This window comes from Echiichthys vipera (genome assembly GCF_963691815.1).
Source record: "Echiichthys vipera genome assembly, chromosome: X".
NCBI lineage: Eukaryota > Metazoa > Chordata > Actinopteri > Perciformes > Trachinidae > Echiichthys > Echiichthys vipera.
The window spans coordinates 46,285,578-46,304,082 of record NC_139825.1 but is presented as its reverse complement, the minus strand read 5'-3'; the positions used below and the strand labels follow the sequence as shown (position 1 = coordinate 46,304,082).

Below are 18,505 nucleotides of genomic sequence, written 5' to 3'. Positions count from 1 at the left end.
ATACTCACCACATAACTATGATTCATCAGTGCCATGGGCGGGACGAATTCCATTATCCAGACGCGTGTTTAGAAAGATGGCACTCCCTGGCCAATCACAACCATATTAGTTAAACTTGTGCTTATGTCAAAGGCTCCATTGTATTCACTAAAGGCTCCTTTATGCTCCCATTTTGTATGTAAATATACGTTACGTACGTTATCAATGTTCTAATTCTCATTGCCCCAACGCTTTCATGCGTCCTTTACGTTAGAATGGACTTTGAGCAAAACATCCTCTAGAGGGCATCATTAAGGACGCACTCACACTGTCCCTCTGCACCGGGCCAAAACAGGTTTTTCGGGTCAAGCCTAGTGCGTTTGACAAGTGTGAGTGCAACCGCTCCGCGCATAACTGCGGCCAGCTGGCCGTCCACGGCCCGTCTGAGAGAGTCTTTTGTAGAGCACATTTGCACATGTACGAGCACGAGCGTGCGCATGTGTACAAGCATGAGCGCGGGGCCTACGACGGTTCCGACGTAATTTATGTGCGCCTGTTCAGACATAGAAAATAGAAGGACGGACCACGCACGGACATTTAACAACAACAACAATGGCAGCGAAAGGTTCACGTTGGTGTGATGCGGAGGTGGAGTGTTTACTGCAGATTTGGTCGATGAAAATATTCAAAAACAGTCGACAAGACGCACAAAAACTCTGAGGTCTATGGAAAGATTTGTAAACAAAGTGACGCATCGCGATGACGTCAATCAATGCGTGTGACGTGTTACTGCGTGATGACGTATGGACAGGCAAGAAGCATTTGCGCGAGGCCCAGGTAGTGTGAGTACAAACGGGCCTGGGGCGCAGGGGGAGAGGGAGGGGGGACAAGTACCCTAAAGCCCGGGGCGCGGTGCGGAAGGACAGTGTGAGTGCGCCCTTAGATTAAAAAGTTACTCCAATAAAGTTTGCGATGGTGGTTCTGTTTTTTTTGTCTGTACTGGTATGCATCCGCAAGCTTGCAGGATACATCCAGAAATATGGACGAAATGTAAGCAGAGTACAGACAGAAGGCCCCGTCCATATTCGTATGCATATCTAGCGTAGGGCATTAATGCCTTTACCTCGTCTCTACCATAAAGTTTGATCTCTACTGTTGTGTCTGGCAAAGATGTTTGGTGATATAGTTACAACTTGTGGGTCTTGTTGTTGAGCTCTTAAGCTACAAAACTACAGCTAACCGCAAACATGCTATTGCTAGCCAGTCACAAACAGGGCTGGGTACCGAACTTCAATCCTTTCAGGAACCTTAGCATAAAATGCTTTGTCATTTAATAGCAGATTTCAATAGGACTACAACACTGAGTGAAGAGTAAATCTCATCAGCATCAGCAAGCCAATGAGTATGCAGAATACTTGTACCAAGATTGAATATGGCTAATTATTGGCTGTGAAATACTATGAACAGAGATGGGGCTTTCATAAATTTGGTATCAGAAAAAGTCAATACAGTTTACTCAAGAGACATATTCATACCATTGACTCCTGTCTCATGACTGCCTGCAAACATGCCTCTTTTGTAGAGCAGATGTCGCTACAACCAGGCACCCCAAACAATAGAGAACACTTTAGTTGATTAGCCCTGTGGACTCCAGGGCCGTTAGCCAAACTTGAACGTAATACATTGGCATTGGTTGTTGGATTTGTAAAGGAAAATTCATCCGTCCGGTCCAACTCCACTTCAAAAGTTTCCTTTCTTTGTGGCAGTCAACCAGCCCAATTCCATATACAGTAGTATATATATATATATATATATATATATATATATATATATATATATAGAGAGAGAGAGAGAGAGAGAGAGAGAGAGAGAGAGAACTAATAAGTATACTTTTGTACAAGTACAATTTCTTATACCCTCTCTGGGAACCATCATCTAATCGTGGTGGAGCAGTTTGCGTGTCCCTGAGGGCTGTGTTGTCTGGAGCCTGGTGCTCCTGTCAGGATCTCCCATGGCAGAGTGGTCTCAGGCAAGGGGCCGGACTAAGAAAAGTTCAGAAAGACTCCATGGAAAAACAAGAGACTGGAAGAGAAACCCCGCCCGGAGGAAGCCCAGGGCCCCCTACCAGTTAGATCTGGTGGGGCTTACCTCCACACACAGTCTTGGTTCTGGAACCACTCCTGGATAGGGGTTGGACCCTATTCTTCTCTGGAGTTGCCCAGGGTGTGAGGCACCGCGCGGTGCGGGAATACTCACAAACCTCCGGCTGAGCCCCGTGGTTTTGGAGTTTACCCCGGTTGACAAGAAGGTTGCCGCCTTACGCCTGCGGGTGGTAGGGGCGAAAACTCTGACTGTTGTTTGTGCATATGCACCAAACAGAAGTTTGGAGTATTCGGCCTTCTTGGAGACCCTGAATGAAGTCCTGCATGGGGCTCCAGTAGGGGACTCCATAGTTCTGCTGAGAGACTTCAACGTCCATGAGGGCAACGATGGAGACACCTGGACATGCGTAATTTGGAGGAACGGCCTCCCTGATCTAAAGCCGAGCGGTCGTCAGTTATTAGACTTCTGTGCTACTCACGGATTATCTATAACTAACACCATGTTCAAACATAAAGATGCCCATAAGTGTACGTGGTACCAAAGCCCCCTAGGCCAAAGGTCGATGATCGATTTTGTGATTGTATCATCTGATCTGAGGCCGCATGTTTTGGACACTCGAGTAAAGAGAGGGGCAGAGCTGTCAGCTGATCACCATCTGGTGATTAGTTGGGTCAGAGGATGGGGGAGGATTCTTGGGGTGGAAGGAGCACTTTCAGGAACTCCTTATATCGACTAACATGCCCTCTTCTGCAGAGGCAGCACTGGAGGCTGATGGGGGATCATCGTCAATATCTCTGGCGGAAGTCACTGAGGTAGTCAAACAGCTCCACAGTTGCAAAGCCCCAGGGATTGATGAGATCCACCCAGAAATGCTGAAAGCTTTGGGTTGGGAGGAGCTGTCTTGGTTGACACGTCTCTTCAACATTGTGTGCTTTGTGGATCTGGAGAAGGCATATGACCGGGTCCCCTGGGAGATACTGTGGGAGGTGTATGGGGTGAGGGGTCACTCCTGAGGGCCATCCAATCACTATACACTCAAAGCGAGTCGGGATCCTCAGCAGTAAGTCGGATTTGGATTTGGATACACAGCTGTTCCAGTTATTCTGTGTGATTAGACTTCTGCTCAAGGTGTCCGTCAATCAATCAATCAATCAATCAATCACAGTCACACAACAAGAGAGGAGGGTTAACAAGCAAAGGTAACCTGTGTGGGTGGACCATGGGTGCAGGACCTTTTAAAGCACAAAGCTGCTCACAGGAACCAATGCAATAAGTGCAAACAGCGATCTAACTCTCTCTCTCTCTCTCTCTCTCTCGCTCTCTCTCTCACGCTTACACACACACACACACAGTAGTAATTTACTTGGCATTCTGCCACCAAAACACTCTGAGCTGATTCCTTTGCATACCCACACAAACACACAATACGGACACAGGGGGTCAAACTCCAACAATCTCTAACAGAGTTTAATTCCAGGGAGCCAATTTGAAAGTTAGGAGTTTACCTTAGTAAAAATGGGATCACTTCCTGTTTTTTCTCCTCCTATCTCCTTTTTCCCTTAGACTGTTTTTGTTTCTTTGCTCTGTTTCTCCTCATATGCATTATTTTATGATCTGTGACTCACTAGCTGAAGTACAATGAGAACTGTCTGGTCCTGTTTAACCATCTGTCTGTCTGTCTCTTTCACTCTCTCTGCAGCCTGAACTACAGTGGCATGTGTCTGGCATCAGATGCACAGTTCAGCGACTTCCTCGATGGGATGGGACCCGCTCAGTTTGTTGGGCGACAGACGCTTGCGACAACATCCATGGGTGGGAGACGACACATTTTTGTAACAAGCATTTTGCAAAGCTTGCACATGGACCGTATTAACAGTTTATCTATGTTAATGAAGATGGCTTACACAGCCAAAAAATCTACTCTATCACTTTTTACTTTATCTTCTCAAGGTTGAGGAGGAAAACGGTGATTTGAGGGTCCCTACTATCCCCTCTATTTTATAAAGAGCCCCTAAAGCTCTCCTCATAAAAAAGGAAAACAGCGTATTTCCTCATAAAACTAAACCAAATGAGTGCTGAAATAATTTCACATTGGCAAGAAAGTGCCTCATAAATCAGAGCTGTGTCCTACTGCAGAGTTTTTCCTCACCATGCCCTGCACTTATTCATATCCAGGCCGTACATATTGTGGATATATTGTATGCAGCCTGTCCTCCACAGCAGTGATGTACGTAAGTGGGTCAGTTTCCTCACTGGCAGCCAGACAGTGTCCTTGGCCTGACAACAGTGACACTAACTGGACCAACTCCACTCCAAACCTGCTGCCTCGTCCAATGTTATATAATGTCAAAGAACCCAGAATAACTTGGCCGTCATCTGCATTCTGTCACTTTCAAAGGAATGCATTTGTAATTTTAGGGATATTTGAAAACTGTTATCCAGTGTGACCAGTGAATGTTAGTCATGTTACTAAAAACAGTGACAGAAAACAGATTTTTTGCTCTTCTCCAGTCTTATCTGGCAAAACATATCCCACACAGAATCACAGGAGAAACATCCATTTGATTTGAGGAGAAATAGTAAAAAATCAAGACAACCTGGGAAAATTGGGAGTGGTGGCCGTAATGTGGCTCCAATCAATTTTGGAAAATTTGAACAATGCTCTATTTTTCAGGAACGTCCTAATCACATTCACACAGTTACACATTCACACCTGGAAGCTGCCCAGTACAACCGCAGTCAGCTCTGCTGGCCACTTAGCAGCTCCACTGGAGCGGTTGCTCAAGGGCACCTCAGTGGTGGTAATGAGGGAGGGGCAAGTACTGCTTATTCACTTCCCCACAAGATTGCTTCTCTAACCTTTAGGGCACCCCTACAAATTTAATATGCGTTATGAAAATGCTTTATTAGCTTATAATGCCACCCAGTATAATAACCAGCTAGATTGTTAGAAAAATATTTATTGTTTTAATGTCCTCACTGTATTTATTTTATTTAATGCTAGCCTGGTCTCACCAAAAGGCGTGTGAATGACACGCTATTTCTCTTAAGCCATCTCGCGTATAATTACAACGCATTTCATGATTTTTGCGTGTCATTTCACGCCATGTAGTCTCAATTGACTTGTATTGTGCAGAGATGGCGTTGTCATTTGACGCACAAATGTCATTTTTAAATCAATATTTCATGTGAAGGATGGCTGAAATGACGGGCGTTAAATGACAAGCGAAAAGCTCACAATAGAAGTGTATGGGGAACTACGGGCGTTAAATGACACGCAAAAAGCTTAATATGCGTAGACATGCACGCGAAAAGTCATTAAAAGTGGCGTGCTATTTATACGCCCTTCCATGAGACCACGTAGTTAAATCAACATTTTCTGACACCTCACAAAATTTAATCATATAAAATCCTGAACTTTGAATAATGATAGACACATTCACCTCGTCTGTCCTCATCGTTAACGTCCACCTGTTTTTTCTTCCATCCAGGCGACATAGAGATAGGTCTTCTGGAGAGGAATGGGGGTCTTGAGGTGGAGGTCGTCCAGGCCAGAGGACTCACCATGAAACCAGGTTCAAAGGGACCTCCAGGTGCGACTCCCGTCTGTTGACTTATGGAACAAACAAAGGACAGTTGTGTTTTCAACAGGGTGGCACTTTTTACTCATAAACATCAGATATTCAGAGTCAAAGCAAAGTATTTTCTTCCATTAAATAGGCTCCTGTTTAACAATTGACTGCCATGTCTGAGAACATCGTGATTCCCACAGAACATGAATGCACAATAAGGCAGCAAATAACATCAAACAGAACAGCCTGCAGGCGACACTTTAAACCTTATGGGATATATCCTCCTAAACACAGTTATGGTCGTTGACAATATGAAAGATGCATGAGTGAAAAGGAGGAAATGGTGTTTCCAGTGTCCAGGGAGTTAACACTAAGTGGGAGAATACGCTAAATAAAGTAAGATTCACATTTGCCTCTGCTAATGCTGCAGTGAACTGCACTGACTGCTCTTAAGTATCTGTATGATAATAAAAAAAACATAATATCTGGATGGTCACATTTCTGAAGTGTGTTAAATACTTGGAAATTGTTAAGCCAGCTTTAATGCCATCAGATGGAAAACAAATCAGCACCAACAGAATACCCTGTGTCGCAGATTTCTGGGTAGACCTATAATCTTATCATGAATTCAAAAATGTCCTCTGTGCAACCCCTCCACTCTGAGAAATGTTTAAAAAGGTGCCAATGTATTCATTTTAAAGACAGGTGATATGATATGATTTTACCCTATTCCAAGAAGAAGTGCAGCAATGCGTCATTGAAGGCAGGCGGGAAGAACAGCAGGGAAAACAGGTTTCATAGAGAAAATTCATTCATTCATCTTCAAACGCTTGTCCCTGTCGGGGTCGGGGGGGGCTGGAGCTGATCCCAGCTGACATCGGGCGTGAGGCGGGGTAGACCCTGGACAGGATGCCAGTCTATCGCAGGACACATAGAGACGAACAGAGACAGACAACCATTCACACCTACGGGTGATTTAGAGTCATCAATGAACCGAACACCTGCACGTCTTTGGATGGTGGGAGGAAACCGGAGTACCCGGAGAAAACCCACGCAGAAGATGCAAACTCCACACAGAAAGGCCAACCTTCTCGCTGTGAGGCAACAGTGCTAACCACTACACCACCGTGTAGCCTGAGAAAAATCAGCTTTTCAAATTGCTAGTAATGAAATGCTTTTAATACGTACTACAAATAAATATTTTTTGTTTAGAAGATTACTCCACAGGACACCTTTAGTGTTAAGGTATGGTTTCCGTAAATTTGATTTTTCGAATTTCAGTTTATTCCCTAAGTGCTGCTTCAAACCCGTCCACACAATTAAATGACTATGGTCTTATAGAGAAGAAAATTATTGCTGCCAGAAACAATGCTAACATGTCCTCAGTCCCATTCAGTGACCCAGCAAAAAATCAGCTATATGGCGAGTTGCTTAATCAGTTAACCTCTTGAATTAGTGATTTGCACTGGCCACAGGAAATAGAAACGGGACTGGCAGAATGTCAACATGACTGTGCTGTTGTATTTTGCAAATAGTTAGATTGTGTAACAACATACTAATAACTCTGATTGCAGCTCACCTCTGAGGTTGCATAATATTAAACCTGCCATTGATACTAATTGCATAAGAACAAAAAAGCATCAGCAAATAAGGGAAAACCAAAAAGAGATAAAAGAGAAGAGGATAATAAACAGAGCAAACAAGTCGGATCAAGTGGAGAGAACCTATGTGTGAAAGCAAAACATTTAGACAAAACAGAGGGATAAAGAGTTGGAGGTAAATTCATATACAGTATAAAGACAAAGGAGAACCATATTTAAGTGTGCCAGGGTCTAATCTTTAATCTTGACATCTAACATACAGGACAAAAGAGTATCCGTAGAGAGTGCAGAATATGGTGCAGACAGCAATTGTTTATATGGGTTACTTTGTATAAAGTGTATTATTATGTGTGGCTTATTCTGTGTTTTTTGCACACGGAAAACCAGGAAACTAATGGTTTCAAATTAGTTTAGTTTTGCACCAATTTTCCACCGTGTATCACGATTCCCTCTACTCTACTCTGCCTTTGTGCACTGTACTCAACTTTAGTAGCGAACTAATCTACGAGCATGTTTACTGCCAGCTGTGCGAAACTACCGTATTTTCCGCACTATAAGGTGCACGACATTATGCGCACCTTCAATGAATGTCTTATTTTGAAACTTTGTTCATATATAAGGCGCACCGCGTTATAAGGCGCATAGAATAGACGCTACAGTCGAGGCTGGGGTTATGTTCTGCATCCATTAGATGAAGCTGCGCTAAAGGGAACGTCAACACAACAGTCAGGGGAGGTCGTCTTGTTGCTTCCTCCACTTTCGCACCATTGATTGGTTCATGTTAAACTCTGGCTGCTGCTCTATTCCCGTGTTCTGCTGCGTGACTAATGGCCTTGAGTTGAAACTCTGCGTCGTAAGCGTGTCTCTTAACAGGAGCCATTTTGGGCTCTTTACACAAACACACACATGGAAATGAAACGGCACGCTTCACGCAGTCGTATATCTCAACATGCACCGCGCGTTACTTCTTCTACGGGGGAAAATAGAGTGGGCGGCTGCTCACCGTAGTTGGAGACCTGTTGTGGCTCAATATTGGTCCATATATAAGGAGCACCGGATTATAAGGCGCACTGTCGGCTTTTGAGACATGTGAAGGTTTTTAGGTGCAACTTATAATGCGGAAAATACGGTACTCTGAATGTGGGATTCACAATGTTGTAATATTTTTATTTAAAAATGTTACTAGGAAAGATGTTCGTCATAAATGGATCCATAAATGTGCTTTTGATCATTTCATTTTGTAGAAGGTATGTTTCTAGGAATATTTGTGAGGGTATAATTTTATATTCTGCTTTAGTTTGTTTCATAATCGTTGGGTTTGCTTTTATAAAAATTTCATTGGACAGTTGTGTAATGTACTCCTTCGGTCAACTCTTAAGCTTGATTCATGCTTTATGCATCCGCAAGGGCTGTGAGAGTCCTTTCCAGGCACATCTGACATTTTCTAACTATGCAGATGGGTGAAAATAATGTAGAAACCATGCTGTAGCCGTACGTTCTTGATACATTGACTCCTACTGTTTGGAAGAATATTGGTTTTCATTGAGGATAACTCCACACAGAGTATAAAGTATCTGAGAAAACAGTTTGAAAACAGTTGAAGAGACCTTTGAAGGGGTTCAACACTGAGTTCAAGTTAAACTTTACTATCTGCTGTCATTTCAGCGGCCTACATCAAAGTTTACCTCCTGGAGAACGGGAACTGCGTGGCCAAGAAGAAGACCAAGTCAGTGAGGAAGTCTCTGGATCCTCTCTACAACCAGGTCCTGGTCTTCTCTGAAAGCCCGCAGGGGAAAGTGGTGCAGGTGAGATACTCGCCATGGCCCGTTGATTCACAACCAAGACAGACCAGCGAAAAAACAGTTGTAAAATAAAACAGACATTAAACGTTTGACGAACGACAAACGTTTGTTAGAGTTGTTGTTCTGTCTGATGTTTACTTAACATGACAACAACCAAGCAAAGGATGAAAATGTAAATATCTTATAACAAAGAACCCACTCACATGATTTATGGTAAATGGACTTATAAAGCGCCTTCCTAGTCTTCTGACTACTCAAGGCGCTTTCACAGTGTTTGTCACATTCACCCGTTCACACAGACATTCACACTGATGGCGGTGGACATCTACAGACCATCTAATCTAACCATTCACACCACGTTTACACACCCATGCACAGCACGGGGAGCAATTTGGGGTTCAGTGTCTTCCCTAAGGACACGTCAACATGTGGACCGGGGGAGGTGGGGATCGAACTGCCGATCTCTCGAATGGAGGACGACCCACTCTATCACTGATCCACAGTCACCCCCAATATCCTGATCCTGAACTATTGTCAAAATACAAACGCTAATAAATGCTAGAAACAGCCTGCTAAAATGTGCACAGTGAAAAAGCTGATAGGCCACCATCTTAGTTTACGGTGTTTAACATACTCTCATCAACGAGTTCCTAAAATATTCAACAAATTGAATGTGAAGGTTAGGTTGTATGACATGTTTTGAGACCCATCCAACACCCCAACCTTCCTCCCTACGCAAATTTCAGCGCTCTTAACCCTCCTGTTGCCCTCAAATTTGACTAACACCATTTATCTTAGGGGTCAATTTGACCGCAGCAGTTTAAACATCTGGAAAATGATCAGAATCAATGTTGTTACTTAAGTCTTTATGTCCTTATGTACTCTGAGGGTATTTGTTGACGACCTAAATATCATTTTAAATTAAACACAAAGCACCAAACACCTTCTTGCATACACACATCCAGAATAACAACAACGTGACTTTGGAAATATACAGAAAACTAAATGAATTATCGTACAGATACACCTGAAATTGGATGCAGGGATGTTTGTTTGTGTGTTTTAAAGTAAGTAAATAATTTGTAAGGACTATTTTTTGTTATTTATAATATTTGGACATGAAAGCAAATGTCCAATATCGAGGACGGTGGCGTGAACGGGGTCAATTCAACGAAATAATATCATGTCACTTTTAGGATTTTCCCAGTTTTCCTCATAAAATTAGGAAAAGTCTTTAAATATGAAGCAAAAATACAGATGTCAACCGTGTTTTTAGAGATGTTAGACACTGAATTGGGTCAAATTGACCCCAAGGAGAACAGGGGGGTTAAGTAAGGTGATCAGCGTAACAGGCTGCAGCTTGGGGGGGAACGCCTACCGGACCTACACAGAGACAAGGGAAGACACATGCAGGGAAACACAGACAGGGGGAGACAAACTCACACAAAAAGGAAGAGAGGAGGGCACTGACAGAACCAGATCTTGACAGGCAGTATGTGACTAGTTGGGATGAGAACAGGTTTACGATAGCGTCTTGCTTACGTTATTTATCCAATAGTCCTGATGGGAACTAGCGCTATCCAAGTGAAGAAGTGAGCACCACAAAATCACGCTCACTGCCTGTTAATTCCCTTATATTGTGAATTTTCTCAACAAATAGATTATTAATATGTAGTGTTTAAGGTTTCAGTGCATAACAATTTTTATGGATGGATTAAAAAAAACTAGAAATATGAACTTGGTGTGCAAAGGCCTTTGCTCAACCCTTCTTTTTAACTCCCTCTCTCTTCTTTCCTTTTGTACTACCTTGGCTATTTTATTTGTACCTTCCTCCCTTCCCTGCTATTCTTCTTGCTAACTCACTCTTATTTTTTTTCTGTCTCTCACCCGTCCTTCTCTCCTCTCTAGTCTCCTTCCATCATTTTCTACTATCACTCTCTCCTAAATCTTTACTTAATTCCCTCCTTCCTTCCTCTTTTGACCGTTTACTATGTTTCCATGTTCATTCAAAGTCAGTAGATATCATTACACCATTTAGCGCATATGTTATAACCTGCGTGTCAGCAATCAGCAGGTGGAAACCATGTTGTATTTTCGTTTGAGGAGGCCTGCAGCTCTGTTTCAGGCTGCTCTTTTCACTGTGTAATTAGCCACTAAATGCCTCCCTCTTAATTATCTGCTGTCTGTGTCGCTGTCCTCCGAGTTTCATCAAACTCATTCACACTGGATAATGAAACTCGCTGAAATCAGCAGTGCTTTTCAATTTGTCACTTCCTGATTTAGCACAGCAAAGCGCTCTTTAAGTGCACAACGAAAATTCATTCACAATCCTTCCTCAAGTGAGTCTATGACTGACTTTTCAAGCATTGCAAAACACAGCATGCACATGGTTTCATACACGTTTCTTTAAATGTAATCAGCAGCAACAGCTTTTTGTTTCCCTGTATTTTTAAGTCATATAAGAACATTTACTTTAGATGTGAAGGATTTAGGTTGCAGGTTTATGTGCAGTGGGCTGTGTAACAGTATGCATGACCTCAAACCTGCACATGATTATCTTTATCAGGGGGAGTTAATATTTACTCACTGCTCCACCTGTGCACATAGGACTTTAGATAAGTGACAATTCAATTAAAAACACTTCATCACCTTTTATCCACTCAAGTTTGTTTGTAGGGGAGAGCTTGTACGATTGAAACACGGGATGGATGAAACACAGCGAAGTCTGACAATTGCAACATGTGTCAGTTGCCCCGGCAGCCCAAACATGTGTAATTGCAGGCACATTGCGTGATCAGAACCTGTATAAACAAATTAATAAATGATCTGCAATGACAACTGCTTTGAATAATATATTTTTAATGAATATAACAGGTTTATTACATGCATCGACATATTTATCACCACACAGACAAAGACAAAAATGCCAATTAATGACAAGATTTACAACTGTGTATCACTTAACATGACTTGGGAGAGCGAAATAAGTAAATTAAACAAAAATGTGGTCGTCCAACTGTTATAAAAGGAGAAAGGTGAGTTTTAATCGAAATGCACATCTTGACACTGATGCACAGGACAAAAGTATATCATGAGAAAGTATGTGAAATTTTAGCAGGGAGGTGTTCCAGGCACGTCCAGCTGGGAGGAGGCCTCGGGGAAGACCCAGGACTAGGTGGAGAGATTATATCTCCACACTGGCCTGGGAATGCCTCGGGATCCCCCAGTTAGAGCTGGTTAATGTGGCCCGGGAAAGGGAAGTTTGGGGTCCCCTGCTAAAGCTGCTGCACCCGCGACCCGACCCCGGATAAGAGGCTGAAGATGAGATGAGATGAGGCGAGAACACTAGTATGTTGTCCGGTATGTTGCATAAAAACAAGAGTAAGGGCATTAGTTTCTGTGGGGCATTTGAAACCAATGTGAACTTATGTTTAAAGTTAAAAATACAGCGTGATCATCCAACTGATGTATTAAAATTCCACCTTTAAATAAGAGAATACACATGTGAATTGTTAATCACATGATAAAATGATTTGTAAACATAACGTCTTCTTTGAAAAAGACGTTTAAAAATCACCTTGGCTCTCCCCTACATGTGTTTTTTTTTTCAAATGCAGCAAAACCAGCTAAAAATAGTCAATAGACTCCTTTATCATTGCCAGTGTAAGTTATGAGTGCTAGTATACCACTCTGGTCTTTTTCTCTGTGCTGTTTGTTTCACCAACCAACAGAAGAAAACTGCATTTGGGGCCAGTGACTTCGCTTTATATCTGTTATTAAATCTCTTTTTCAAACTTGCTGCTGACTAATTTTGAACGATGATCGAGTGCTGCACGCACAAATTTGTTGCTCAGATAGCATCGATCCAGAAAAGAGGTGAACATTATCGGTCCAATCAGATGTGACCTGTGACTCCTGGAGTAATTTGTCCCAGGAATGAATGCCGATTGTAACCTTACCCCCTAAAGACAAAAAACAGATTTTAGTGGGAGTGTTTTTATTCAGAAAAGGGGCTTCAGGAACAATGTTGCAATGGAAGTTCATGTTTTATGTCCAATAGCATCTGCCATCAGCTGTGTTTTGACTTATTTCTTTGTCTTTTGTTGCAAGTTGTAAAGGGTAATAAATACACTTTACATCAGACGTGCTAACTATCTAATATGTAAAAAAAAGTCTGCAAAGAAAGCACAAACTAAATCCCGAGGCAAAACTACACAACAGCAACATAATGGCCTTAAAGCTGCAGTCGGCAAGTCCGGCTGATCAAGTTGACTCTACTACTTACTACTAGTCTTACTACTGCTCCTCAGTGCGAGTGTACCAGATTCCTGTAAACACGCCTGTGTCCTCTCTCATCATGAAAAAAACAGCATGGGGTAAACGCTACAAGGACGTACGCTGGCTAACTTAGCTTATGCTAAGCTTGAGGTGTGTGCCTGTGATATTGTAACATGCGCGAGGGGGGAGGTGGTATATGTGGCGTATGCACAAACACACAGAGGCCTGGCCTATTATTATCTGCATGCGTGTGTGTGTGTGTGTGTGCGTGTGTGTGTGTGTGTGTGTAAACACAGGTCAGGTCAGTGGGTTTTGAAGGTAAACCTCTGTGTGTTCAGTGAGAAGGCCTGAAGCTGCTCTGCTTCTGTCACTGTGTAATTAGTAGCTAAACGCCGCCTTTGTAATTATCGCCTGTCCGTCTTTCACCTCTCCTCCGTTTTGCACTCCATCATGGCATTCACGTCACCAGCCCTCGATCATCTCATTTTATACCTTAACTCACTTTTCTGACGACTGGCTTGTCATCCTCTATTTTGTCTTCTCTTCCATATGCTATTGTGTGTCTGTTTGTGTTTTTTGGAATTATCATTCATTCATTCATCTTCAAACACTTGTCCCTGTCGGGGTCGTGGGGGGGCTGGAGCCGATGCCAGCTGACATCGGGCGTGAGGCGGGGTCCACCCTGGACAGGACGCCAGTCTATCGCAGGGCACATAGAGACAAACAGAGACAGACAACCATTCACACCTACGGGTGATTTAGAGTCATCAATGAACCGAACACCTGCACGTCTTTGGACTGTGGGAGGAAACCGGAGAACCCGGAGAAAACCCACGCAGACACGGGGAGAACATGGAGTTAGTGCAAGCTTAATGTCATCTTATCCTGATTTCTCTGCTCGTCTCTGAGTGTATTTACATGCAAACATGTCTTTATCAGGTTGTTTTTAAACATTCACAGTTGTCTTTCTCTGAAATTTCACATATGCGTCATTTATACAGGTAATAACCATTGTTGCAAAATCAAGAACAATCAGTGTCGATGTACTCATGTATTCATTCATTCATCTTCAACCGCGGGGGGCTGGAGCCGATCCCAGCTGTCATCGGGCGTGAGGCGGGGTACACCCTGGACAGGACGCCAGTCTATCGCAGGGCACATAGAGACGAACAGAGACAGACAACCATTCACACCTACGGGTGATTTAGAGTCATCAATGAACCGAACACATGCGCTTCTTTGGACTGTGGGAGGAAACCGGAGAACCCGGAGAAAACCCACGCAGACACGGGGAGAACATGCAAACTCCACACAGAAAGGCCCCCAGTCGGGATGCAAACCTGGAACCTTCTCGCTGAGAGGCGACAGTGCTGACCACTACACACCACACTATTAACAGCTCATTACATTTACAATATTGTCCCTTAATGTATGACAGGAGTTGATATATTTTTCACCTAATGCTGCATTTTTGAGTCCACATAAATATAAACATTATCTAGTTATTTATTCCACGGATAGAAAAAGTAGAAAATTCAGGGTTTATCATATTTTTCTCAAAATGTGTCATTCTTATCTCTCTTTCCCCATCATTCTTCATCTTTCTGTCACTTCATACGGGGAGTTTCTGGTGTCAAAGCTATGGCTACATAGAGAAACGCAGAAAATTTGAACTAATCTCTTTAGTTGATTCTATACTTTAGGGCTCAGTCGCACATTTATAACAGCAACATTTTTGGCTTAATTCAATCCATTTAAATGGAATCAATAGATTCACTCCCCAAGGCTCGGCAAATCTTTCAACTGAGGGACCACGGTGCAGTGAGGGCGCACTCACACTGTCCTTTCAGCACCGGGCCAAAACCGTTTTTCAGCTAAAGCCTAGTGCGTTTGACCAGTGTGAGTGCACCCGCTCCGTGCATTACTGCCGTCCACAGCCCGTCTGAGAGAGGTGGGCTTTTGTAGAGGGCGTTTGCACATGTACGAGCACGAGCGTGCGCACGTGTACGAGCACGATGCCTAGGGCAGTTCTGACGTCATTTATGTGTGCCTGTTCGGACATAGAAAATAGAAGGACGGACCATGCGTTGACATTTAACAACAACAACAATGGCGGCGAAAGGTTCACGTTGGTGTGATGCGGAGGTGGAGTGTTTACTGCAGATTTGGTCGATGAAAAGATTCAAAAACAGTCGACAAGACGCACAAAACTCTGAGGTCTACGGAAAGATTGGTAAACAAAGCCACGCATAGCGATGACGTCAATCAATACGTGTGACGTGTTACGGCGTGATGACGTATGGACAGCGAGAAGCATTTGCGCGAGGCCCAGGTAGTGTGAGTACAAACGGGCCTGGGGCACGGGGGGAGAGGGAGGGGGGACAAGTACCCTAAAGCCCGGGGCGCGGTGCGGAAGGACCGTGTAAGTGCGCCCTGAGAACACGTCGTATAAAAAGCAACAAAGTCCTAGTCGGAAAAAGGTCGGGTTGGATGAATGGATTAAAAACACAGGAGTTTCACCAATGAAACCGTATGAAACCAAAAATCCAAGTGGACTTTGTAAAAAGCATAAGTTACCCCAGAATTTGAAGTGGAGTAAGACCTCTTCTTGCAGCTCTCCCTCTCCCCTAGTCCGTCTTGAGCCAATAGGAACCCTCTCTCTTTCTGAAATGAGCTGTAATTGGCCACATTCTCCCATCACAGGCTATGTTTCAATGCAACATGCTGTTTTTATTGTTGTTGTTTTGTTATTTCCCATTTATCGCTCCAACAGCACCTGCAATGTATGTGAGAGAGTTCCACATTCTAGAAAGTGAATCTCGGAGGATCAAGAACACTGTATTTTTCATCTTTCATACTAAACACGAGCTCAAGACTTTTTTCGAGATATAGATTTTCCTTCTTTAGATGTGGTGTGTGTGTGTGTGTGTGTGTGTGTGTGTGGGGGGGGGGGGGGGTTGATTGAAGCAGCTTTGGCCTCAATCTCTGTAGAGATCACATGCAGACACTCACACATACACCGAAGAAATTGGTATGCTGGCATGCTCACACACACACGAGATGGCCACATAAGCAGACGGGACACGGGCAAAGACGGGTATTGATTATTTTGTCTGCAACTTGACAAGATGTGGGGCCATGTGAGATGAGCCCTGATGTTATCAGGATGTCAGGAAACAGAGGACACCTAACGTACAAAGACACGGGTCTCTAAGCACAAACCACCATCGTTACTACCTCTGTCCCTCTCTCACTCCCTCACACACACTATCTCTCTTCATTTTCTTTAATTGAAACCTCAGCAGCATGCTCTACGCTGCTCTAACAGAGGAAGAATCTGTCAAGATCCAGAATTGCCTCAGAACAGATTTCGAAGCCATGTGGATTAACGCTAATTAACCCTGCCCTCTTAACCTTATCACTTTCTCAATTTATCTCGCTGGTCCTCCATAACCCCCCGGGTTCTTTATGTGCACGATTCAAACCATGTGGAGGCACCTAATCCCTTGAAATAAATTGAATTCTCTTACGTTTACCTGTAGACTGAACTTTGTCAATCAATACCTTTCGTCAAGATTATCTGTCTGAATATTAACATAGATTGAAAACAGACATTTTCTCCACTGTCAGCTAACACTGCAGGTCTCCCAGACGTCATAGTAGACTTCTGTTGTTCAGTAAATTGAATTAAAAAGATAAACACTTATTTAAAACATCAAGCCTGTGCATGTTCTCATTTGTGCAGGTCATCGTTATTGTAAATTGCAGTTTCATCAGGAAGTTTATTACATTATTATACATTTTAAATGGATTCCTTTGGCAGTAAAAGCTGTGGATTTGTTTATTTGTGTTATTATTGTTAAGTCAGTTTTGAATGAAAGTGGATAAAAAACACACCTCCTTTTGTTTTAACATCAATTCTTTTATTCAACATTTTCTAACCACATCATTTCAACAACAAAGACGGAACAAAATGCAAACAACAAACATAATAAGTTTCTGATTCAATTCATTCAGGGGAAAAGTTTCTGTTTTTTCAAAAAGGGTTAAAGAAATTATACTTTATTATTATTTCTATTAACTCTATTTCTTCTTCTTCTATAGGTGATCGTTTGGGGCAACTATGGACGGATGGACCGTAAATGCTTCATGGGTGTAGCTCGAATCCTATTGGAGGAGCTGGATCTCAGCACAATGGTGATTGGCTGGTACAAGCTCTTCCCTACCTCCTCCATGGTGGACCCAACGATGGCACCACTCATCCACCACTCCTCCCAGATGTCCCTGGAGAGCACCATTGGGCCCTGTTGCGAGCGATCCTAAGACTCAAGAAAAATATAATGTTTTTTTGTTGTGACTAAGACCCAGCGCCTCAGTCAGTTAGGTGTTAAGTATGTTACTCGACTTTGACAGGTCCAACCAGGCTTGGGATTGAACCACGGTTGAGAAATGACTTTACTAACTAGTAGGTCATTTTGGCACTCATTGGAAGTGTACTTTCGATATTGTATCAGACTGCTTCCCGAGACTCGCAGGAAGAACATTTCTTTTGTTGCTGAAGTCGACCACAACTCAGACTCACAGGAAAATGTGGCTCCCTTCAGATTTCAAAAAACAAAAACCTGATTAATGAGGATACTTCAAAGGAGGATTTCGTTGCCAACATTGATCACATCCTATTGGGACCACAATGCACTGCAGGCTCAGCTTTGCTTCAGTTACGCGCCTTCACAAGCCTACATTCTAGTCTCATTCCCAGGACTGCTCGTTGTCTTTCTGCGTCCTCATTAAAGGGGCTGGACAGCTCATGAGTGTTATCTGTCCATCCACGAGTCTGGGGAGAAAGTGAAACTGCCCTCAGACTATTTACCAGCCTCCCATTTTGCAGGAGCTTGGGGACAGCAGATTGTAGTTGAACGGATCCCTGTGCAGCAGGACTACAGAATAAGAGACTTTTAAAAGATAATTATATATATAAATATACAAAGCTAAGTAGCTATATATAGCTTATTTGTTGTAACCAACTAAGACATCTTGGTTTTGAACACTTTTTTTTTGTTTGTTTCACACATTTGGCCCTTCAATGTTCGGTTAATTTGGTACTGTGTGTATGTGAGCGGAGGCATGAATGAAAGTCCCTCTCATCTTCTGGAAGGATCTAGATGATGGG

General features: G+C 43.0%; 1 protein-coding gene across 1 annotated transcript in view; it reads left to right on the top strand.

The window, feature by feature from the left end:
* Positions 1–17,658, top strand: part of rims4 (regulating synaptic membrane exocytosis 4) — a gene marked incomplete at both ends in the record, with an annotated part of 67,322 nt that extends 49,664 nt beyond the window's left edge. Inside the window, 4 exons of the mRNA XM_083939961.1 lie at positions 3,782–3,894; positions 5,574–5,675; positions 8,921–9,060; positions 17,440–17,658. Of these exons, the coding sequence (XP_083796087.1) occupies positions 3,782–3,894; positions 5,574–5,675; positions 8,921–9,060; positions 17,440–17,658 (574 nt within the window). The remainder of the gene's footprint in view (positions 1–3,781; positions 3,895–5,573; positions 5,676–8,920; positions 9,061–17,439) is intronic.
* Between the last annotated feature and the right edge of the window lie 847 nt (positions 17,659–18,505).